The sequence below is a fragment of the Passer montanus genome, unplaced genomic scaffold, assembly GCF_014805655.1.
Source record: "Passer montanus isolate IOZ18808 unplaced genomic scaffold, ASM1480565v1 scaffold70, whole genome shotgun sequence".
In the NCBI taxonomy this organism is placed as follows: Eukaryota; Metazoa; Chordata; class Aves; order Passeriformes; family Passeridae; genus Passer; species Passer montanus.
This window is the reverse complement of record NW_024372148.1, coordinates 2,563,893-2,590,233: the sequence shown is the minus strand read 5'-3', so window position 1 is coordinate 2,590,233 and position 26,341 is coordinate 2,563,893. Positions and strand designations below refer to the sequence as shown.

Sequence of the window (26,341 nt, the reverse complement as noted above, 5' to 3'; positions counted from 1 at the left end):
AATTCTTCTGTGTTTCTTCAAGCACACATTCCACCCCCCCGACCCTGGTTCATTTTACAGAAATCTTGGTTTAGTGAGCTTGAAAATTTTGGAGAACATGTTATCCTTTCATCCTGTCCTGCAAAGTTTTCCACAGGTGTGAAGAAGATGCCTCTCCAAATTCCCCATATGAAGCCTCTGACAAATAAGAAGACAGACAAACAGCATTAGATTTTAATGATCAGCAGACAGGAAACTAAGAAAATTCTCTACAATTTTCCCCCTTCTGTTCAGCAGCTCCCAGCCAACATAGGACCTTCCTTTCACAGATTGAACTCATGGTGTGTGTGAGGTGAGAAGTTTGAAGCCTAACTTTGGTAGGATTTACAGCAACAGAATAACAATAATACTGTCTTTGTAAAATTCAAAGAGGATCCTGCTAGCTCACGACCAGACAAAGAGAAGAGAAATGCTTAAGCTGGACCTTATCAGACAATTCATGGTAGTGGCGCTACCAGAAATTAAAGCATAGTGCAAAGTGGAGGTGGCCTACTGTGGCAGAAAACCCTAGGCTAGCCCTTCCTAAGAATAGACATGGTCACACTTTAAATAATACTTTCCTGAAAGCAATGTTAAAATGATGCCAGAAGACAAAACTGGTATTTTTAGTGAACTCATTTTGAAACTCCAAAAGCAGAAAATATGTTTGTCACAGATTAGTTCCACAAACTATTTCAAAGCCCAATCTTTGTGCCAGCAACAAACCTTCTTTACCTTTTTCTGTCCCTGGATCCAAAATACAGCATGAAAATCACTTGTTCTGGGCCTGGATTCACTGACAGGAAACCCAAGGCACTACTTATGTTTACATTACAAGTTTATGTGCTTATTCATAAAAATCCTGTAGTCAGAATGATCAGCTTGGATTGCTGATGAGGAGGATTATTTTAATTTCTTTATGTATTTCAATTAAATGCGTGAGTATAGATTTCAGTGCATTTTTTCAGTTAAAAGCACTGTGATTTATATTGCTAAAATGCTATTGCTTGCCCTGCCAAAAGCATGCATCTGGGAACATTTCTGGGTTGCTTACAGTCTTTTCTCTCTTCTTTCCGCCTCTGACTGCCAGTGCATGCTGTTGAAATAAACCAGCTACTTCAAAAGGCAGTTCCTGTTTTCTGTCTTTGTGGGTCTGGCAGTGTTTTGAGAAGTGGGGGAAAGAACAGTAAGAGAATAAAGGTAGATTCAGAACCCATGAATAAATAAAGAGAGGAAAAAAAAAAAGTAATGCTAAAAAAGTACACCTACCTGAGCTCCATTCTTTCTCCCAGGGTGATACCGTTTCTGGATTCATCTTAGGTCAGAGAAGTTGAGTTTCAAGGAGCCAACAGCTCTCCACAGCATCTGAATTTTTTGACCCCCATCTCTGCAAGCTCGTTGTCAGACTGCACTTTCATGGCTCCTTCCAGAACAGTGCTATGATGTGCCCGGTGTCCCCTGCTGTGACATGCCCATCCTGGCATACAGCTCTGAACAACCACAACAGGACAGAAGAGCAGCCCCAGATTCTGCTCTCCAGCTGGTGTGACAGTTGCAAGCTCTCTCCTTTGTCCAACATTTTGGATACTCTCTGAAATAGTGAGTTTCTGCAAATCTTTTGCCACACCTAAGCAAGCATCTTCACTCCTGAAGTAATTTGGTCGTGTACTCATGCTGCTCCTTCTCTCCTCAAGACCAGAAAACCCAGAGCATTATTGTATTATTAATGAAGGCCTGTCTGCATTGCCACAGGTAATACAGTTTTCACACGAGCCTCACATTCATGGAACAAAGTGATACAGAAGCAATTACGCTTCTACTCTGAAAGTTACCAACAGGACCCCAAACTGAGCACAGTTGCACATGTGGATGCTCTACCATAATTCAGGTTTAGACATTAAACTGTGGGTGTATGTTGGAGTCCATTCCCTCCTCCCCTGCCAGCTAAGAAACAGTCAATATAATTTATTGCACTGTTATGCTGGTGTCATTCAGCAAGTACAGAAGTCTTGCCGTTTAAGAAGTGAGGGCACAATTTCTGTTGAGTCAAGAGTTCTCTCATTAAGTGTCTGACAGCGTAATAAGGAAGAACAAGAAAGTCAAGGCCACACAGATTTTCTTGAACAGATTTTCATCTTCCAAGTGCTTTACAAAAAATGTATTGTAAGTAAGCATGGAAACACACTTTTCAGGAAATATCTGTCTTATATTCTGAGTAAGGAAAATGAAGCAAAGATGTTCAAGCAGTTTTGGCCAAGTCAGCAAAGCAAATGAGTGACAGAAAAAGGTCTAGTTCCCAATTCACCGGCATACCAGACCTTGTCCTCTGCTTTTAGACAGTAATTATCACTAAGGTTATCACCCTAGCATAAAAGTGCGCTTGCAGTGTGAGTCAAGATCTTCACAAGAAATCTAAAACCAGCTGAATCCAGCACCTCATTAAAGCTCACAGATTAACTTGAAGATCCACACATTTTAGAGCTCTTTCAAAAGCTGCTGTTCATGTCTGTTTAAGTCTGTGTGATAACTTAGGGGTACTAGATTCAGCAGTGTGATGGACTTAATGAGTTCTGACCTGCTCCTTGACTCGTTGCAACCAATAATGAGCACTAGCCATAATTTTCCATCCCAACCAGAAGGTAACTTTCAGTGGAGATGATTCAGGTCAATATTTTTCACTCAGCAAGTTGGGTGACAGCTCAGCTGAAGACATTATACCGTGGTAAGGTAATTGCACCCTATCACATCACTGAGAACAGACTAAAAAGGGAAATTTTCTACTTCAATCATGAGAATACTCAGCAAAGAAGCTAGAAGTGACACTTCCAATGTGATCTTTTATCCTAAAAAGGTGTTTTCAAATATTCTTATAATTGAAATCTCTTACCGAGTAAAAAGGGGTATTCAGCAATATTAATGGTGTGACAACTCATCTCATATATGCAAGATACCTATTTTTCTTGCCTTAGGAGTGAAATACTCTTTATTTATAGGTTGAAATCTCAAATCACGTGACTCAATAATGCAAATGAAACTTTCACTCCTTGATATAATTAATACTGTTTTGTGAAAATTTCCCCAAAATTGCATGTTTAAGTAGTTGCCTTCAACATCCCCTTCAGTTCAAGAAACACCCTTCCAGTGGAGTATGACAGCCAGTGACTAATAATAAATTTTAAAAATCCATTTTTTAAAAATTTTTTGTTATATGCTTATGTTTTTACTTCCTTCAGTCTGGACATCCAATCTATAGTTTTAAACATCTGCACATTACCACTTTCAATTTTGACTCTCATTGCTACACAACTTGCATCACTAGAATTTGAACCAGTAATACCTGCTAGAAAAATTAATTATCTTTCAGGATTTTACAAACGTGCATTTATGGTTTCCAGAACTTCTAATGCTCTATCAGGAATTTGATAGCTTTGTCTTCCCAGGAGAAAAGAATCTGAAAGTCTACATTACTATGTGGACTCCAGAACCATAAACACTGAAAATTCAATTTACATCCTCAGACTGGATGTTGGGCGTAAATGGTGATTTGAAGGATACAAATGCTGTTCACAAATGTGTAGTTTAAAAAGCTTTTTCATCTTAGATACACTTTTATATAAAAATCAAATGGATTAAGAAGAGGAACATGATCCCAATTAGAAGTGTAACTAAGAACTCTGATTATACCTGATCCAAGCACAGGAAGATTAACTAATGATACTGAAGGTAATTGATCTTACATCATCACAAAGGACTCCCAGATCTCTTTTTGTCTAGTTTACAAGCAAGAGAAAGAAAAATTGGTAACATCTTAGCATGGTAACTGACTAAACTCATGATTCTGATTGTGCTTGAGGTAGCAGGAATTGGCATCCAACATGACTGGGAAGAGGGATTTCATGTAGTCACTTGATGCAAGATGACAGAAACAGAAACCAGAATGACTGAACCCATCAAAAACATGCAGCAGGTAATCCTGTGGTTCTGACTCAGCAGTGGGATCATCAGTGGCCTAAAATACAGCTAAGGAGAGCCACTCCTCTTCCCTCTTCTTTAAAAGGTGTTTTTTTTTCCTTAGATCTCAGGTTCTCAGTCTAACAGCCTTCCATAAATTCCACACCACATCCCATTCCTCGGGTGTCCCCTACCACCACTCAATGAGCAAACCAGAGATGAAGTTATGAAAGCACAGGGCCTTTCCCTGGGAGGTGCAGCCTGCCTGGTACATCCTGAACTCTCAGCTCCAATTCTCCATGGCACTCCAGGCTCTGTGCTACCTCAGTGTCCTCCCAGTCTATCTTCATCTACATTCTCAGAAGCTCCATACTTACCTCTTGGTCCACATATGCTGGTGTACCCTCACTCTTCCCTCTCTGGCTCCCTCCTGCCCTCCAGTTTGCACAACACTGTTGGACAACATGCTGAGAGATGTCTTTCCCAACAGATGGGCTCACAAACAGGGAGTGAGGAAGGTGATGGAAGAGCAGCAGCTCCCTAGCCACAGGGTATCCATACACATTCACAGCAATGGGTTGCACCATGTTTGTATCATTATAGGCTAAAAGCTTTCTTGAAACAAAAGCTGTTATTTCTTAAAATTTGCTTGTGCTGTGTTTTTAGACTTCCTGAATTATAAGATGCAAGATACCAAGCTTAAAATATTACCTCTAAGTCATTCTAACAGTAACATTTCTGAAGATAAAACTCATTCCCTTTCCTCAGTACAGGACCCCCCTTACCTCCCTACATACAGGTGTCATTACTTGGTCACTGGTGACTGAGGAAGCAGATTACATCTTTCAGGAGTTTGATATGCACTTTCTAAGTTATGCCTTACAATGGAATTTCAATAATCAGGCACTAGGTGTTTCAGTGATATCACAATGTTCTTCATCAGGAATGGAAAAAAAATAAAAAGCAAAGAAATTGCATCCAAAGGACTGATTTCCCAATTTACCTTAGGCTACCATTGCACTTCTACTTAATCAAAATATGCTAGAAGAGGGAGAAAGTCTACAACACAATTAACAAAAATACTCTCAATTTGTTGCTTACAAATATTTTCTAAAAAATCAACCCCTTCTGCCAGCATTTTGGCTCACTGTGTCTACTCCTCTGTCATTAATGCTCTCTGCCGTAAGCACAACTCCTAGCTGGGGATTCCAATGCATATGGGAGCTAGGATAAGATTCCAGATCTCAGTTGTGCTGGCATGAAGATAGGTCTCCTCAGTGATACAGAAGACAATATCCTAGGGAGACTGGAATAAGTCCTATTCCACAAAATTCAATCCAAGACGTAAGGCATATCAAGAAGCAGGTAATTACTAGCTAATGGCTGTGGATGGAAATGTAACATGGATCAGCCTAAGCATTTCATGACAAGTGACAAGACAGCTTGAAAAAAGGGAGATTTTTCCAAAAGGATGGAAGGTGTCAAAAGCAAAGAAAAAAGGGTTACCTCTTCAGTTTGGGAGGGGCTGATTCTAGGCATTGGAGATACTTGTGGTGTTTTCAGCTGTGTACTGTTGCTGTCTGGAACAAGCTCTCTGTGGATTGACTGAATATGGTTTTGGAGTTCAGTTTCTGATTCAAACTTTACATTGCAACTAGAACAGCGAGTCTTCAGCCCCCCTGCCTTGCTTTTGTTCTCAATGGAACTCAAGTTCTCATTTTGGCCCATGCCTTGTCTGTTACTGCTTGAAGGGATGTTGACACTTGGACTACCACTTTTACTGAGATTAACACAGCTAGCACACAGACCATATGGCAGACCGTTGATGTCAAGTTTCACTAAATCCTGTTTTGAACGGAATTCCTTCAGGCACGATGCACACTTGTACAGTTTCTGGAGATGCTGTGCACGTCCCGTGGACTGCACAGCAGAACCATTTCCAGTTTTCTGCATATGGAATGTGCCATGGATTTTCAGTTCCAGCGTGGAGGTCACTGTCTGCATGCACACCACACAGCGGAACCCCGTCAAGGAGTTCCTCAGGTCAGGGTGCATTTGGCAATGCTCTAAAAATTCCTCCTCACTCTGGAGGGGCATCTTGCAAATCCTGCAGTTTCCAGTGTCCAGGCTCTTACTATGTGTGACCTTATGTTCAGTAAGAGTCAGAAGAGATGGAAACCGCTCGCCACAGATTGGGCACATATAGTGTTTCACTGGTCCCAAGTGTGTCTGCATGTGCTCCCGAAGCCCATTTTCAGAGAAGAATGTTCGAGAGCACACATTACACTTGTAATTCCCTTTAATGAGCTCAGCCTTTTTCTTCACGATAGCGCTTTCTCCAGGTCGGATGTTGTGGTCTCGCAGCTGGTGATTCTGCAGGAGAGTCTCCATGGTGTAAGCTGCGCCACAAATGTCACAGCCATACATAGGCTCAGATGTGTCCACATCTTCTTCACTGCCATCGTGGCTGTTATGGGACTCCTGGCTATTTGTCAACAAAGTCTGGAGTTCCACTTCCTCTTTCTGAACTTGCTCAGATGCCCCATTCGTTCCACAGTTTGGAGTTTTTGTTTCAAAAACACAATGTTTTTCCCTCAAGTGCTTTTCCAGCAAGATGATAGCATGGAAAGCTTTGCTGCAGAACTTGCAGTTGTACTTCTTGCTGTGCGTAGTGATGTGACACTGCAGCTCCACCTCCGTACCAAAGGATTCACCACAGAAGATGCACTTGTGTACTTTGCCTTGGTTCTCCAGGTGATTGTGTTTCACATGAAGCTGTAGGTCAGTCTCGTTACGGAAATCCCAGTTGCAAGATGTACATCTGTATACCTTCTTCTCATTGCTATGCTTCACAGCCAAGTGCAGCTGAATGGAGACTTTGGAGTCAAAAACCTCTTGGCACAAGGTACAGCGGAAGAACACGAATGTATGCATGTCTAGTAGGTGTTTCTGCAAGTCATCCACAGAAGTAAACTGCTTGTCACAGCTTTCACAGATGTAGTAGGTTGAGGTGATCATGAAATGAATGGTAACATGCTTCAGCAGTGACTCCTGATTTGGAAATTCCTTGTTGCACTGAGGGCAGGTCAGTTTTGGCAGGACAGTGTCAAGATGTGTTTTCAAATGAGTCTGAAAACCGTCCAAGGAAGTATACTTAGCACCACACTGATTACAAATATATTCCCCAGCAGGACGAGGCGGAGCACCTCCAACTGCTTGCATCATCTTTAAAGAGGTCTGCTCAATGGCTACAGGAGATAATGGACTCATGGCTCTGGACTTTTTCCCATTGTGGATGTAATTCAGCGCCAAAGGAATGTTCTTATGGTTCTCCTTGATATGCTTGTTCAGTTTAAGAACACTATTAAATATTGGAGAATTGGTACAGTAAGAACAAGAATACACTTCCACCACTGGATCTTTTGGGGTTCCGAGCACAGGAGAACCAAAACGGGAACTGCTAAGATCACAATGGACTTGTCTAATATGCTCTTCCAGGGAAGAATCAGTAAGAAATCCCATGTAGCAATGGGGACAAAAGAATGCATTACTGTCCTTAGCAGCAGGGTTGGCAAATCCATGAGAACATCGGATGTGTTCCTGAAGGGTGTTGAGGTCATTGAACACTTCAGAGCAGAAGTTGCACTGGTAGACCATGGCAGGCATGGTAGAAACAATCAGAGCTGGATCTGGTGCTTCATGGACTTGCTTAAGATGTTCATTCAGATTGTAGAGAGATGGCAATACCTCCAAACAATACTGACAGATATGGGCTTGTTCGGGTTTATCTAAATGCATAGTTTTCAGGTGTATCTGTAAAACTGCAAGGCTGGAAAACAACTGTTTGTTGCAATAAATGCAGCTATAAGTAACTTTTGCCTGCTTACTTGAAGGACCAGTGATATCTGGCACTTGCTGAGCTGCCCGCTTCCTTCCACGACCTTTTGGTATAGGAGGAGCTGTTTCCACCATTGTTGAGCTATCCACCGAGAGATTTGAATCTGGGGTAGTGCTAGAGACTGATGTGTACCCCACAGTTACCAAAGATGGGCTGTTGCTGTGGTTGCACGACTCTGGCTGCTGGTGACTGTCCATGTGGCTGTACAGCTCCTCCACAGTGTGAAAGTTCTCAGAGCAAATGCTGCATGAATTCTTCTTCTCACCATTATGAGCCTGCTCCATGTGATTCACTAGGGACGTTTCCTCTACAAAGAGTTCATGACAGTAAACACACTGAAGAGCAGATCTGTCCTCATTAGGGGAGCACTCAGGGTGACATTCTGCAATGTGCTTCTGAAGATCTTCAGGAAAATCAAAGCCTTCTTCGCACTGACTGCATTTCTGAGTATCTTTCATTTTCCAGTCCTCCATCCGGGAAGCGGACTGGGAGCCATCTTTGTTCCTCTCGTGAACTTGCATGTGTCCATGCAGTGAACTAGATGACAGGAACCCACGTCTACAAATGGCACACTTATATGGCTTGTTGGACGTATGAGTCTTTAAGTGAATTTTAAGGTGATCGCTCCTCGAGAACGCCGCATCACACTCACTGCAGTGATACTTCTTGTCTCCTGTGTGAAGCTTTATGTGGCGGTCCCGGCTCCGTTTGTGTTTGAAGAGGCGGCTGCAATACGTGCATTTGAAAGGGAGTTTGTCACTGTGACTTTGCTCGTGATGCTTTAAGTAGCTGAGGCGGCTGAACGACTTGTCACAGAACTGGCACGGATAGGGCAAACCTGGGCCTCCTTCCTCTTCTCCAAAATCACAGCCTTCTCCATGGCTCGGGGAAGTCTGATCCTTGCTAGAAGGCGATGATGCTGGCCATGAGCAAGAGGGGTCATCCTCAACATCCACTCCGTCTGAAATGAGAAAGAAACATGCCCACAAGCTTAATCCCGAGAGTGAAAAGGAGCTAGAAAATGCATATGAATAACGCAGGACTGCTATTCCTAAATAGCTAAAACACTAAACTCAGACTAGGACATTTCTTACGCTGATATCAACAGTTTCAAGACCACATTTATTTTTATCATACTGTAAAACATTAGAAGTTATTAAATAGTTCTATGCCTATATTAACTTTTTATTGCTTTTTTATCATTCTTTCTCAGTTGCAGGATATGTATTATACATTGACAATTTTATTAAAATGCAGATTTTAATATATTTAATGTTTCTTTTGTATCCATTGTAAAATTATTTGCATATGATGTGAGCATCTGAAGAGTCAAAGGAAAGGAGAAAATATTACAGGAATGCTTTAAAATGAACAGTCAAGTCACATGCCCAATATTTGCTGAAAAGATTTGCCCTGCTTTGCCACAGGTTTGTGGTATTTTTTTCCTTTAAAAGTGATTCTGAACACAGGAATCTTTTAAAGGCTATTTCTGAGACAGACTTGGGTGTCATTCTAAACAATAATAGGAAAAATTACAAGGGAGGAACAGGACAACAATATAAACAGTGATGTTTTCTCTAATAAAGTGCAACCAGATTTCTCCAATAATGATACAATGCAGTTACTTAAGGCTGGCAGCTGGATTATTAAATGTTCAAAACAATCTAACAAACCAACAACCAGGATCAAGGAAAATGGGAAAGTGTCACAAGGGTCAGCCATGAACAGCATTTTTTTTTTTAAGTTCAAGAGGTTGCCCACCATTTCTTCCTTTTTTGCAAAGGCCTCAGCCAGCTGAACTTCCTCAGTACAGCAGAACCTGTACTGTAAGGTGATCACAGACAAAGCAACTTGTAAAAAACTGGAAACAGGAAAAATGATAAACATTTATGGTAAAAGCTGAAAGATTTATGAGTTACCAGGAAGAGACAAAGCAGAAATGCTGGCCAGATAATAAATGGGCTAGTTATCCATGGTATTACCTTGTCTCTAAACAGGGAAAGTTGTAAATATTTTTTTCAAGAGATGTGCTGTACAGTTTTTGCACCTTTTGTTTTAAATGCAGATAACTACACTTCAATGATCATACTGATATTAACCTAAAACTTATTTAAAAATATTAAAAGAATGTTTCAAAGATCACTCTGCATCAAATAATTCTTCAATTCCTTTCCAGGGGCAATGCTTGAGGTTTTTCTTCCTTTCAAAAGTAAAACTGACTACAGTAACACTACAGAAAAAAGATACAATGAACCCCTTGAAAAATATCTTTCTAAATGTATTTTTGCAAAGCAGAAAGTTTCCTAACATCTTCAGCCTTCTCTCAAGAAATTTACTACAACAACACCACTAAAGTTAAAACTGGCCTATATTATATAAACAAATTCCAAGCCTGCTTACTTTAAGGTAAAGAGATTTTACTAGATTATCAACCTCTTGCTTATCCACAGGAAACAGATGAGGATTCATTCCTTTCCTGCATCTAGAAACTGATGACAACGCCATCTCACTATCAATGCCAGATGGCAACCATCTAACTCTGAGAAAACAACCAAACACCATTGCTGGATGCCTGCCCATTGACACAATGCTTTTCAGGATAACTTGGAAACTGCATGGGTTTTTATCCTCTTGTTTACATCTTGGAGAAGAGGGTTTCACAAATTAAACACACCTTTTGCACACATACACACACACTATACATGTGTAATTGCTTGCACACAAATCTGCACTACTGGTATGTATTTAAATAACAAAATCAACCCCTAGCCTGAGTGCCATGTTTTTTAACCAAAACCAATGCGGTTTGTTTATCAAAAAAAAGGAAACATAAAAATCCTCCCTTCCAGCAAAAGTAGTGTCATGTGCTAAAATGCTTCCAATGTGCAAAGTTCCTCATTGTCATACATACTAAATAAAACCAGTCAGGTGAGTTTTTAAGATGGTACATTAATGACTGCATTATTCACAGGAGACTTTTAATGTAAATCTGTGTACTGCCCTTTCAAATTGCTGGATTTGACTCTAAAACTGGAAATTATCAAAACAGTGGAACAAGCATTTACAGAAAAATATGTTAATGTTTTATCCAGTTCTAAATTTTATATTAAATGCATCTTTCCAGCTAGGTCTTTTAAATGGGAAAACCTTTTGTTCTTTAAAAATCCAATATATTTCTGACATACACCCACTGATGGCAGATAAACAGGAATTTATGTCAAGCAGCCGAGTGAAGAAAAATAGTCTGTGACTGCCTAGGCAACATATTTCGTAACCAAATTTAGTATTAAAATGTATATCCTATGGAGAAATGATATATTATTGTATAAATGTTTAGAGGAATATATAGTAAGTGTTATAAATAGTGTACCATCACTGACATAGCAGTAAATCACTTCCTTTTCGTGGCCACTGCCTGCCCGGTTTTACCTATTATACAACTATTCCCTCCGGCTTGTGGATCCCGGCAGGCTGTCGGGCTGGCAGCAGGGTCAGCACCAAGCGTGGAATGTGACCATAGCATAAGCAAAGGCAGCCCCTTGCCCCCACCCAATTCTTCTTGTTTGCCCGGGATTCTCCTCGGCTTTTTTACAAGGGTAAGGAAAGCCGAGGGGGGAGAATGTAACCACAGCACAGAGACAGTTCTTGCTTTCCAGCCGGCAAATGGAAATGTGTGCCACTTTGCCGTTGCGTTTTTTAATCAGAGCCCGTACTAATTCTACAGAGCAATTCCCTCTGTGCACAAGGGAGAAGAGCAAGCCACTTACAAGTCAGATTTGTGTCCTTTTAACTTGAGAAGTGAAAATCTTTCAATCTCTCAGAGCTACAGAAGAACCAGCAAGGCAGGGGGAATTCCGCAAGGCGGAGGACAACAGGATTTTCCTGAGTACAAGCCTAACAATGTCACTAACACGCTTTCCTGACTCCCCCCCACCCCCTGGCATGGCAGGGCAGGGGACAGCCTGTACAGAAGGGGTACTGGTGGCTGGCCACATGCTCTGGAAGGAGGGACCCTGGGCTGTCCTCACACAAAGGGCTCCAAAGGCCCATCAGCTTTCAGTGACCCACAGAAAGGCTTTTGAAACTGTCCTTCTGCAACAAGGAAAATGTGTTGCTGCAGTGACTTTTGCTGTGCAGGCTCCAACCTGAACACTGGGAACATTGTGTGCAATGGACTAATGTGCCAGTTGAGCTCAGGGTAGGAATGGATCTGGGGACAGCAAACAGGGTAACTACTGGATTAAGGGTAATAACTGCTCCAGCAGGACTTGAGTGATGGCAATGCCTGTCCTGCCATCTCCCCACCCCTCCCCACAGGGATGTAGCCCCATAAAATTAAGGTGCAACCACGAAGAGCATCTCCCTCAGAATGGCAGCAAAGCATTACTTGCTGCTCTACACTGAGGCTACTCCACGTGCACAGACACAAGGTGAGCAGGCCTTGGTCCTCAAAACTGTGATGGAGGAGCTGAACTTAAGGTCTCTGCAGAGAGCCAGATGCTTGGGATGCAGACTCCACTCCAGCTTTCCCAGCAGATCTCACTACAGAGCCAGCTCTGCACTGGGGGTAAAGTTTGAACCTGCTGTCAGGGTAAAGGGCTTCAAACCCCTTTTCACCCATCACTCTCATAGAAAATGCAGTTTGCAGCACATAGCTGCCTGTATATAAATCTGCAGACACCTACACACTGAGCTCTATGTCAACATTACAAATCTGATCTTTAATGTTATAACAAGCTGTTTTAAAATACTCTGGACCAAATTCAGATGCACACATACAAGTTCCCAGGAGTGGTGCACATCTATCTGAGGGCAGAATAGGGCTCCAGGTACTTGACAGAGTGTTTATGGAGTTTTAAAATATATTTTCTGTATCGACCTTTTTTTTCCTTCAGCACTCACTAAGTGCTACTTACTGTAAATGCCTTTTTTGTGTTATGGCAAGTATTCTGAGTTTCAGTGTGATGCACTTAACATGTCCATGTAAATTTTTAATTTTTGGAACCAGTCACTTCACACTCACTGACTCTAAGAAAGCTTTAGCACTCGCAACCAAAAAACTTCACTGAAATCAGCTACAAGGCCTAAAAGTCTATTTAAAGATGCAAATGTGTGTGAATAGTTAGTGCAGATGTTTTTCTACACCAACTGTACTTGCTGAGTTTCACCATTTCCATAAAGCACATTAAAACAAGTGTGTGAACACTCTGAGATGAAAGTACCAAGCACTCCTGAGACTTCCAGTGGAAAGTAGAGCTGCCTGACTTTTCTCCAAGCAGACAGGAATGCCCATGATTCAGCAGCCTGAGTAAATAAAAGAGGTCCTTATTTCCTAATTCTGCTGGCTGGCCACACTGCAGCAGTCTCTGTGCTGCTGCCAAAGGGGATGCAAAACTGGAACTACACCCAGCAGCTGAAGGACTGTCTTTGTTAGCCAGCCAGGCCTTCCTGACCATCTTCTGGCAACAAAACTATCGTATCCTGCAAGGAAGACCTCCATCTCAGGCTTGATAATTCTCTAGTCTGTCTAATAGGACAAAACAACAAATTTTGCCTGGTCTGTGCTGGAGGAGGACAGCTGGAAACTCAGTTAGTAGCAGAGTAACACCTGTTCAGCAGTATTGATGGGGAAAGTGCTCACCAACAGAAAAGTGAAGCAATACCAGAAGGAGTTATCCCACGAGAGGGGGGGAGGAAGGGAGAAGCACAAGAGCACAAAAGCACCTCTGTGGAGTTAGCAGCCAGCCACTCATGTGCCAACCCCAGCAGACGCGAGGTCTTAAAAGTGATCTTATCCCCAGTGCTGCTGACTGAATTAACAGGACTGCTTCAGAAAGATGTTACTTAGTCACCAGGAAGGTCTATGACATACACATGCTTTTGCTGGAGTAGACTTCAGGGCAATTGCTTTATCATTACTTATTTTTCTGTATGATTTAAACATGTTTTTGCTGCCACTAGACAAATGGCCACATTCCTAAAGCAAATGTCAGCTAACCTTTATGTGCCATAATACATAGGGGCCCTCTGATAGAACAGAGTTTACACATATGAACAAATTAATATTTTCAATATCCTGTAAGCAGCAGTTTTCCATTTTCCCCATTTTGCTGCTCAAGTAACGGGCACAGACAAGCTGGAATGCTTTGCCTCAGGTTACAAATGTAATCTGTGTGAAGGAGGAAACAGAACCTGCATCTCCTCAGTCAGAGCCATTCCTGCAAGAATAATTCTTTCTCCCCTGAAACACAGAGCTGGCAAAATGCTTAAACTGGTGGATTCGACCAAAGAGAAAGCCCAGCAGTTGAGATGGACAGACACCCCCCAGCTCTGGGTCCTGCTGATATGCTCTCACTATTTTTCTCCCATAACAACAATGGCAGACTGGTGACACAACTATCCCCCAGGAACCTACTAAACAACAAGGTTTCTTTAACAGGTAAAAAATAATGAGTTACATAGGATGATAATAGATACTAAAAATGAAAAATCAAGTACACCAGGCAGCAGCACATAAACCTGTGTACTCCATACTGCCACAGGCACATGGATTCTGAATGCACATGCATGCATTTATGCATTGGGTTGTTATGTAGCTATTAATTGTCCTACCACCAAAGACCTGTTCATATCCCAGTGCATATGAACATACGTGCTTATGAATGCACATATGAACATATGTGCATATAAATATATGTGCTTATACACATATTGAAAAGGATGGAAAACCCATACAAATGTACAGCATTGCTAATTTACCAGACAGCATGCCACAAGGTAGAATATGATTTGTAAGAAAGGAAGGACTAAATAGCAGGCAGGTAGGTCAGTTAACTGGATGTATGATAAGGCTCCACAGTTTTAAATCTTTGCATTTTTGTGCAGGTAATTGAGTGGAGTGGTTATTATATATCATATAGTTTAGTTGTAATGGCCATTTCAGGTTTTAGTGCTGGCCACATTTTATATTATTACCACCACTAATTGTCTGCAGGGCTACCCTGAAAATGAGATAAGGAATCTTAGGGGAATATGCAGGTGTGAATAAATAGCAAATGAAGAGGTTAGATATTGCTGAAATAAAACAATATTGTGCTGTGTGCTGAATAGATCTAAATAACTAGAAGATCAAAGGACAGTGTTTAAGGATTAACATGGCTTCAAGTGATGGTGTAATATACAAGTCACTGAAAGAAGCTATAGTTTTGAAATTTTTAATAGAAGTAGAAGGTAGGACTAGTCTTTAATTAATTTTAAATAAAATATACATTATTACATAACATTCTCTGTTTACTTTCAACAGAAATGAAACACAGTTTTGGAAAAGCTGAAACTTGAATAAAATCATCACATTTTTTCACATCAGTGACCCCACATTAAACTCACTCATTTGTCTCATAACTTATTAAATGGCTTGAAAACTAATACTCTGTAATGGGCATTCAAAAGAGAAATGTGAACTTTAAAAATTATTTATAATTTACAGATTTTTTTAAAATCTATCAATATTTCAAAACTGCTTTGGGAGCACCAATTAAATGCGTTAACAGTTAGATTACTGGGGGAGAAACATACAGGGGTTCCTGACCAAAAGAACTGAGACAGCTGGTAGGGAGGTTTCCCCACTTTAAATTTCATAACCGAAGGAAAGGCAGCTCCTAGAAACAACAAATAAGTCACTTTAATACCTCACAGGAAAAACCTGCTTGCTTTTATAAAATGCCTTTAATGCCTACATAAGTAGTTAACATTCCTGTATTGCTCTCCTAAGGTAACCTAAGGCTCCAGCTCCATTATGTCTTCTTCAGAAGACATATTACCATTACATATGTAAAGAGGAGCATAAATGTTTTCCTTGATTGTTGCTTAAAGTTCATTTGAACAGACGGAGCCCAATGAATTCCATCTTCTGCAGCCAAATTAAAGAAAATGTAAGCAGTACATATTCTGCTCCACCTTTCAAATCATACACAAAACTCAATTTGCAACTAGAAGAAAACAGAGCTAGCCTTCTGCTTTGAGGAAGCTGGCATTTTGTGCCTCTATAGGCGAAGAGAAAGCATAAGTAATTTTCCACTCTCCTGTACATATAACTAATGACAGTCACCATCCTCACAGCTTATTATACTGCTTTACATAATTGGGAATCGCATGTCACACAATTAATTTACAGGGGTTGTTTAGTTGTGACTGTACAAGCACTAAGCGATTCAAATTAGCTCATTTGTCCACTGCTTAAATGTGACAAACACATTTACACTGTATTTTTTCCCCTGTTAAGTTGCTGTTTCTTTTAGTCTTTGTTTTTGTTTGTTTGTACAGTATGAGTCAGAGACCACCAGGCTTGTTCCATCTGAAGCTAGGGTCAGAAAGAAAACACCCTGAGAATAATTGCATTTAAAATCAAGATAATGGCAGAGCAAAAGCACATTCAGATACTCCAGCAAACCTGCACATAATAATGATCTCCTAAGAACCTGTATATTAACAACCTCATGTACTAAAAGTAGTGATTCAGTCAATCAGGTTTTTGCTAGAGAATAATTATTATAATTTGTTGTGCCGATAACAGTATGTGTACTGCTTATTAAGAATAGCAAATGACTAGGGGATAACAGTTCAGGGTTCTTCACTGGATCCCAGTATTTCCTTCTGCCTTCTGTTTTCATTGGGTTGTGCTCTCCCCCAGACAACAACATGAGTAGGACCAAAAGCCCTCTCCCTCCAATCTTCCCCCACACTGCAGCTCCTTTTGAAAGCCTTAGAGACAGCAGTCCCTGTAATGTAGTCCCAGTCAAACTTTCAAGATATATAGGTATTAAAACGAGCTGACAGTTTCTTTCTTTCCCAGGTCACAACATAAGGAGTGTGCCTTAAGTCAGAGAAATGTCATTATTTCTCTTTCCTTCCCAAAATCAAGTGGTCCAGAAGATCAGGCCCTAGGAGCTGAAGGAGACCCCACTTCACAGCTGCCCTCTAAGTCCCCGTTCCCACACAGCTGCAGGACCCTGCAGGGAGAAGGGCAGGCTGTCAAAAAGTCCCTAGCTGGATGCTCAGACAAAAGATGGAGCCTCTGGGTGGGATTTGCAAGCAGAATCCCCTGAGATGAGAAGCATCCCCTTGGGTCCTGATTTGAGTATCTCCCTTCTTTCAGTTAATCTAGAGTTTAATGACAAAGGTCCCTCATTTTTTATCATGTATGCCTGTCCGTCCCAGTTGTGCCTGCATTTCAACCACCCCAATTCTTTGCCTCATTGCCTTTAGATCAGAACAGCAGCAGCAAGACAGTTAGGAGGGGGCTAAACTAGGACAGAGAAAAGAAGGAAGGCAATGTGTGGAGAAGCAAAAGAAAGAAATACAGGGTAGAGAGAAAGAAAGGAGTCAATAATTGCATCTGAAAGCAACCCAGGCAAAGATATCTAAAAATCTTTTCAAGGAAATGGAAAGTAAAAGGAAATTAAGATCAAGCAAAAGCAGTGTAGGCAGTTAACGCTTTCAAAAACACATCAGTGTTATTTTACAGTGTGCTAGAATTAAATACAGTAAATAAACACAGAACTGCTTATTTCTTAGAATGACAGAAATGTGGTGGAGGTCTTATTTACACAGGTGAAAACTCCTGGACCTAGATCTGCAAAGGGACCTAGGTGTCTCCAGGAGCCCAAGAAGCAAAGAAGGCAGAATTCATGGGGCCCTGGGGGGGAAGCAGGAAAAGGTCTGCAGCCTCGCAGCTTGGGCACTCAGCTGGGAAAGAGGAGTACTGGGCTCTTTATACATTAAAGAGGCACAGGATAAAAACAAAAATAAACTTAAGCATGAGTTCCAGACTGCGAGAACCCCTGGACTAAATGAGTATACTTCTCCACAGGGTAACAAGTTCCTTCTCAAACGTGGTCCTATCAGTTTGATGAATAGGATACTCTTTCCTTCAGCCCAGCTTCCAGCGGAAGGGACCTTAACACCCTCTGCTCAGAGGTAGGAAATGTGGCTTTGAATCCCCTCAGGATACTCAGAGAACTGAATCAAGGCCACGTGCCATGTAATACTTTACCTACTTGACACCCAGGTAGGGAAGACAGGAACAGCATTTTCTGCTGAAAGTGCCCAACACTTTGGCTGGGCTTAGTATGTCACTCTCCATGCAGCAGGCTGATCAAAGGCAGCAGGTACCCAGATGCTCACACTAGGATGGTTTGCACAAACTACCAAACCACAGCAACCTGAGAAATTTTCATGAAAAAAAGAGGTGCCTACCAAAGTGGGGTAAACGCAAGGAGGTAAGTTTTGGATAACCAATCCTCTTTAGCTTCTTATAGTCCATCTATATCTCATTTTAGGCTCTCTTCTTTTAGATCTGACTGTTAGTGCAGATGTGCTGCACAGCTGTTAAAAAAGATGTCCTGGGGCAAAGGTAACCTTGCTTTTTTTAACAGGAAGGCAGACAAATACTTATACCAACTCGAGTGCAGCATAGTCACACTGGGGGCAACGTGTTTTGGGAACCTTTACAGTGCAGTCAAAATGCTGCGTAAGACATTTTCCCCAGGTTTGCTTGAATGGGAACACATGTGGATATCTATGCCATGGGACAGGCACAGGTTGGCAGGTGTGCATCACTTCCATTAATATCCAGGTGGTCTAGCCTGTAAGGGAAACCTAATGAATTTCCCAGTCCACAGTGCTCAGAAGACCAAATTGTGTTGTGACGATGTCACGTATAAACCGTCACACCTACTCTCTGCTTATCTTGCAGAATATCAGTCCCTCTATGTGGAATTCTGCATGGTAAAAGTTGCATTTAAAGTATGTATATGCTTCACTCAGTCCTTTTATGTTAATACAGGTTTATTTGAGTGATTAAATTATAAAAATTAGAAGGTGTAATTCTTTGTAAATGGCAGAATTTTCCTTCTCTTCTGTATAATTTCCATTCACCAAAGCCTGGTGAAATGCTCAATTAAGTGTCTGAAATAGAGGCCTCTCCAAAAATAAAGAGATCTCCACTTTGTTAAAGCCCATATCTTAAACAACCCTTTGTAGCTTCCTCAGTGTAGAATGGAAGCCTGGTGTGAAATACAGTAAATTAAGCCTTTTGCTGTCAGGGCTGGAAATAAGGGCAGAGCAGAATAGCGGCTGGATTTGAAATTATTCTTTTTTTTTTTTTTATTGGCTTCATTTACATCCTGTCTAAGGTCTTCTGAGCAGCTCAAGGTGTCTTATCTCTGGCTACCAGGGGGTATTTTGCAGTCAAAGCAGTTAACGTACTTTCTCTCTCTCTCTCTCTTTTTTAAGGCCATCTTATCAGACAGATCTCTTCAGGCTGAGGAGAACCTATACTTATCAGTCTGTACACTCTATTGACAGCTCAGTGCTTCGAGGCACAAATGAAAGCTTAGGGTAGAGAAAGATCAGTTAACCTGTTCCACTCTCAGTTTAGACTAATCTTTGGTTTGTCTAACTCCAGGAAACACTGTACATCTTTTCTGTGTTTACTTGGGCAACAGAGGCACACAATCGCGTCATGGCTCGCTACAGCGGGAGCACAGGTACAGCCACGGCACTAATCCCCAGGGCAGTCTGCCTGTTGGCTTGTAAATGTGAGCAGCGCTCTGCTGACCTCCAGCAACTCCTTCTCCAGGTGACCTCGAGGGCAGCAGGCTGTTATGGGAGCATCTGAGAGTTGCTAGGATTGCCCAGTGAAGCAAAACTGAGGGCTGCACAGACTCACCATTTGTGAGCCTTCCCCACGAGCAAGGGGAAGTGTGCACTCTTCAGGAAAGGAAACTAATCCCACATATAGTCAAAATGTAAGCAATGAGAATGAAAGTAAACCTGAAAAGAATCCTGCAAACCTACTCTTGGATCAGAAGATAAGGTGAAGAGCAATTTTTTTAGACCGCTCCTTCTTATCCTACCAGGGAAAATTTTACAGCATGATGTGATTGGTAACTAAGAGCCCTACTAGCTGGTGTCTCTAAAAAATATACAAGCCAGCTTTCTTACAAAAAAAAAAGGCAAAAAAAAAAAAAGCAACATTCCTCTTGTCCCTTCTTTTCATGGTTCACAAGAAATGAGCCAGGTCAAAAAAGCTGCTACCTGCTGCTACTGAAAAATCATTCACCATAATATCAGGTGAAAAAATTCATATTGTAGATTGAGCCTTGTGCTGGTCCTGTTTTGTACATTTTTATATTTATTTTTTCTCCCCCTTTTGTGTCCAAACACTTCATGAGCACTTTTTATTAGTGATAACCTTAGACTTTCCCTGCAGAGAAGGTTCACTATTAATTGTCCATTATCTTGGTGAGTCAGCACAAAGGAGAGGGGAAGAAATTCTCATCCAAATGGTTTCACCTCCCTCTCTTGAGAGTGATGCCCTTGTCAGGGCATTAAAGACATGAAAACCTGCCACTTATCAGAATTGTGTTTGAATCGAACTACTGTCCTTGAAAACAGTAGACACCAGATACCATCAAAATAAGCCACATTGGCAGATCCTGTTCCACTGTGAGTTAGGCAACCTTTATCCAGCTTACATATGCACTTGCAACTGTGTATGATGGGTAACATTACAGCCATAGTTTCAAGAAGGGCATGTTCTTTTCCATTTTATAAAACAATAAGCACATTAAAAATAGCAACTGCCATAATGAAGAAAAGTTGGCTAGCATCTATGTTAAGTCTCTAGATACCATATTAAAATGTGGGGAAGTAGTATGTACAGATTTGTTGGGAGTAGAAGGAAGAAAACACAGATGACATTTTTTGTGAAACACTTTGGAAGACTTCAACAGTTTAAATAAGCCTGAGGACACATTTGAATGTAACCTCATTGCTGAACCAAATCGTAAATTTTTTAATTATATGACATCACCAGTTCTTAACAAAGCATAATTCAAACCTATTGAAATGCTGAATTTACTTCCAAGAATGAAACATTTAAAATAGGTCTTTAGTATGTCTACTAACCTGATCAGAAATGGGGGGAAAGAAAAAAAAATAGCAATCAGTGATTGTTCGTGCTTTTCACAATTCAAATTTACAAAGAGAAAGGAAAAAAATCAAAAAAGTTACGCTTTGCTTTTAACAAGTAAACAAGTGTACAAATTAATTCAGAGAGCTGTAATTTTGAAAATTTTCTATGTTTAATGTGCACTGCAGTTAAACTACTTTTTCTGTACAAATTAATTTACTGCATCAGTGATCGATGTTTATGTTTAGGCAATTTTATTTCTCAGTATGGTAAAATTAGACCTAATAGTTGCAACCTGTTATGTCCAATCTGTCACTGAAATTCAAATTGCCCTTTTTCCTATTATTCAAGGAGTAATTTGGAGGAATTAAAGCCATCTAAAACCAGAAGACAAACAATTCTCTGTAAGGACTCAATAGCCTGTGTCATCAACCTGCTCTGGAAAGCAGTGGCCTTTCCTCAACAGAACCACCGCTTCCATTTCCTCTGGTTCAGAACAGTTGCAGCCCAAAGTGCCACAGAAGGCACAAGTATCTGAAGGCAGCAGAGAATTGTGTGACTCCTTGAAGGAAATGTAAGGAAAATACACATTTTGAAGTAGTACAAATAGCATTAACAGCCAAGATCCTTCTCCCCATTTTATAATTGTTGATGTTCAGACATTTTTAATCAGTCATCCATCTACAGAAAATAGATTTTGTTCTTCATCTGGGACAAGTTAGTTATTGCCATCTTGTTCTTGTCAGTAAAGCACTCAGCTCCCACCAACAACCATTATTTATTACTTCCAGTACTGAAATATACGTGTCAAACTTTGTTTACTACCCTTTGCCTTATTTTTTCCTTGCTTCAAGTGAGATGGCTGTGCTATATACACCAAATTATTCTCTTGAATCCCCTGAGGCTTCTTGAAAAGACTCTTACACATCTCCCAATGTATCTTACACGTTTTGATCACATTCAAATTTCTGGATACGTTGTTGTATGTTGTTTCTGTACTCATTTACATGTTCTATTCTTAAAAGCCTAACATCCACCCTCCTCACAATTAAGAAACAAATACTTACTTTCCCCTCTCACACATCTACTTTTATCTTTAGTTTTATTTTTCTCTCTGTGTTTGTGTTTGGCAAGGAGAGACTCAGTATTCACACATACACAGAAGGAATACTTTACTTTCCAAATACCAGCCTGCATCAAGGTTTTTGGTCTTGTCAGTGGTAGATGGAAAGGAAACAGTAAGATGAGAGATAAAGCTGATTTTGTGGAGATTTTGCATATTTTCAAGTCATTTTGTTTTACACTCTTTCATAAATTTTAAAATTCCAAGTAGGCTCATTTCTTAGCAACATTGTTCAGTTCAGCAAGCTGATTAATAATTTTGCTACTAGGCTGTACTGATTAATGTGGATTAGTCAAGTGATTAATAATTGTAATGTTTTGCAGGACCAAGCTGCCCTAAACGACTTGGGCTTTGATAGTATTTTACAAGTGGAACTTCCTTAGATGGATGATATGTAACTTCCTGGACTCCCAAAGCTCAGCAAAGTGGCATGACCTTACCCCTGGGTTCACTCCTCTGTTTTAGTGCCCATAAACCATTTTCAGATGACAATATTTGAACTAAGACCCTTGCTTTTTGTACAGCACTTGGCTGCTATTTCCTCTTCCTCCTAGTTGTTTGTTTCATTCCCCTGGTTGATGTTATCAGACTTATCTCAATGTGAGGTAAAACACGTCTTTTTGCTGAGTCCTATGCAGTTTCTAGAACAAAGACCTGAACTTCTGCTGATCCCGGGGCAGCCTGCATAACATAAATAAAAACATCATGTACATGGGCTGGGGTATGTATGTAGCAGTTAAATCATTTGTCCAGGATGGAAAACAGACACTTTAATTCTAGTGCTTAAATTTGAAGCGCAGACCATTGTATTCCACGATTACATTTACATGCTTCCTCCTGAAGTGGCCAATAAACCAAATTGCTATTTATCATCTATTGTACAAGGTTTCCTGACTGTGCTCGTGTTTAGACTCCTGTTTTGCTGATACTAGACTTCACAGTACCGTCAGCCTCCACAGGAGCATATAAAAGCACAAACTATTCCTAAGACTGAATAGCAGGCTCTGTGTTAGGTAATGCATTGGCCGGTAGGCTGCACTTTCTTGCTAATTACAGTGGAAGTTTTCTCTTAAAGAAAACATGGCATAGCAAATGGCATGGAATCAGCTTGCTTTCTAATTGGAGCTTTCTCTCTAATTCTCTCAGCACTAAGTTTCCCCATAAACACATTCTTCTATATTTGGATACTGGATTTAACCCTCATACAAAATAAGACTTGACACAATGATATATTTATTTGATCTTTTCTAAAGCACCAATTGCAAGCCAAATAGCATAAAGAGCCAAATGCAAAACAGTAAAAGTAGAAAGCAAAATCTAATAGCATGTTACAATATGCTATACACACAGAATTCAAAAGGGACCTGCCAGCCCCAAAAGATTCAATTCCTGACTAGTTAGAGGAAAGAGAAAAACAAAAGGGTAGCAGATGCAAAAACAAAGGTAGGGAGCCCATAAAACAGTCATGGATAGGCCAACTGAAATAAACAGGGCTTGCAGCTTGCCTTAAAGGCAGCCAGCAAGGGGCTCTGGCAGGGAGTTCCACAACTGAGGACAAGAAAGCCTTGCCTTGGGCCTGTGTCTGACTCAGCCCAGGGAGAGAAAGCCATGTCCAACCGCGAGCAACTGCCAGACAGGGACATGGAGTGCAAGGCTGCTGCCCAAGAACCAGGGATTAAAATTTGAACAGCTACATGGACAGGGCTGTATTTTTTAATATATCCACCCCAAAGAGGCTTCGGATCAATTTCAAGGGAAACAATTAGGAGCACATTACAGTAGTCTAGCCCAGATGATTGCAGTATGGTCTTTGTCCAAGATAAATAAGCAAACTGTTCACATAAGCTGGAAATTCATCACTAGGACGAGGGTCCTTCTTGCTGGGGAAGGAACAATGCTGGTCAATAATACTCGCAACATGTATCTTGTACTAACCTGAAAATGTGTCTCTCTGCATCCCAGACCACCAGAACACTTCCTGCTTCTTTATTTCAAGCCCATTAAGAAGGCAGCCTCAAGGCATATGGTCTAAGTGTTTCCCCCCCATTTTCCACAGCCTTGTAGACACTGTGCTACCACCAGTTTCACTCCTCTGAAACATGTCTACTGGAGGCATGTGTTACGTGCCTACAAATATACTGCAGACCTCCTGTAAGCAAGCACAGCTCAGAGCAGACCAAATGAAAATATCACATATTGGAATGTCTCTGGCCAGCTAATGGAACTGCAACCTCTAACTCCCCTGATAACTCACATCCCACATAAAGACAGGGGGGAAAAAAAAAAGAGAGAGATTCCAAGATGAGTATGTGCTTTATGAAAAAAAGCACATACTCATCTTGGAATAAGGCATTACCCATTTGGTACAATCATTTAATTGCTCTTGGCCAGATGCCAGTTTTGGGTCAGCTCCTTGGATACCTGACAGGGTCTGCAGTCATGGGACAGGAGCCCTCACCCACAACATGGACACAGTGGCAGCTTGAGGAGAGAAGAGCTGGGGAGTGAAGGGTACACTAAGAGCATCCTGACCATCCGGAGGAGCCAGGAACAGCTGTTCCTGCCGAGCTACAGTCCCAGCACAGGGTCAGTTCAAAAAATTGGTAATCTGGGAAGAATCACGCTGTGGACTGGATCTGGCTTGCAGGACATTATTTGGACTACTCTGTATCAACTCCAAAGCAAAAGCTCTTCTCTGGCTTTTACTGTGGCAGAAAAAAAAGCCTGTTTTGTGGCTTTTTATCTCATGGGCATAATTCCAATCAAAACAATCTGAAATGCAATCAAGACAATTAGTTTTTTTATTCCTTCTGATCCTAACATGACTGCAAAGGAGACCGATAACCTTCCGGTCTGATCTTCATCTTCCTGGCAAAAAGAAATATGAACAACATCAGACAATTGCTGACTTTGTACCAATGTGCAGGCAGCCTATACTAACCAGGCAGCCTGTAACAGGAAACATTTCCAGGAATTTTACATGTGTTTTTATTATGGCAGGATCTGTTTTCTTCATTTTATTCAGCCTTGAGCTGGGATTTTAGAATGCACTGGTACAACATTCTCTCTGCTGCTTAGAGGGTGGGATGGCTGAAGAAAGGCTTCATTCTCCCCACATTTTATACATAACTACTTGGCTTTTGTTCCTTGGCTCTAAAGTCTGCTGCTTTAGCCCAGGTTTATCATCCCCACATTGGACCATTTTATTGCCACAGAAAACTTCTAGATTTCTGTTGCTATTTGATACAAATTACTGCCCCTGAAATATTCTAATTTGCTGACTTCCTTCTCAAACTAAAAACTGCATTCCTCTGAAGAGGCAGTTTGTATCACCTTGGATTCTCTTTTGTGAGGTAAAGAGAATATGTGACCCTGACTAGCTTTATCATAAGCTCCTACTCATATTACATGAAGATTTTAACCATAAGTGACCATTTTCATAAGCTCAACTACATTCATCCCTTTCCCCATGCATTTAATTTTAAAAAAGCTAATATTCTGTGTGTTGCAGGCATGATGTACTGAACACACTGAAGAAACTTCTAGCAAGATATTTTCATCAAGGAAATATTAGCAGATGCATCCAGCAGATACAGGGGAGGATCAGCATCAAAATAACTGGCCAACCTTTTGAACACTACACTGTTTAATTTAACTTACATTAACAAATACACTAAAATCCAAAGTCTTAGAATAAAATCCTGACCCTGTTGAAGCCAATGGAATTTTTGCTATTAACTTTTAATGGGACGAGCATTTTAGCTTTGGTCTGGGTCTGGTTAGAAGTAGGGTTTAAGAAAATCAGACTTATTGCCTGGGAGTCTAGTGGTAATATTCAAAACGAATGAGCTATATTACTTGAGTTCATGAGGAAAATACAAAGTGAAAATTATGGTAACTTTTCAAGGTTTATTAACTCAAGTCCCATAGCCTCGAGGGGATATTTCCATCTGCCCCATTTATATGCTACCATGACAGTTCTTGCTCTTCAGTAAGTTACATTAAAAAAAGCCTTTGTAGGATTTCTTTAACTTCCCACAGACAAATATTTTCAGCAAAATCACACTGTGATTTCATTTTAAAACAATTAGCTCTAAACCATTTTTTAGCCAAGTACAAATACTTTAACTTGGATATGTAAAATGCATTAAGAAGTGACTATATGGAAAGCTAACATATAATATGAAGAATAATGTGTAATTTTATACATACATAAAAATAAATAAAGGTATATCCAAAAAGTAAGCTTTCCCTTTCTCCACAAAGACCCTACTAGATGTAGTTAAAGATCTTTAACTAATTCCTGATCAAAACCAAACAAACTCGTATTTCTGAAGTCATTCTTCCAGAAAAGCCGGCAAGGTTAAGCAAGCCACAG

The 26,341-nt window shown here is 40.7% G+C and overlaps 1 protein-coding gene across 16 annotated transcripts in view; it reads right to left on the bottom strand.

Annotated features, from left to right (window-relative positions):
• The window catches only part of ZNF521 (zinc finger protein 521), a 230,191-nt gene that overhangs the window by 128,905 nt on the left and 74,945 nt on the right, over window positions 1–26,341 (bottom strand). For all 16 annotated transcript variants that reach the window (XM_039730096.1, XM_039730097.1, XM_039730099.1 and 13 more), the window contains one exon: window positions 5,476–8,828. In XM_039730096.1, the coding sequence (XP_039586030.1) occupies window positions 5,476–8,828 (3,353 nt within the window). The remainder of the gene's footprint in view (window positions 1–5,475; window positions 8,829–26,341) is intronic.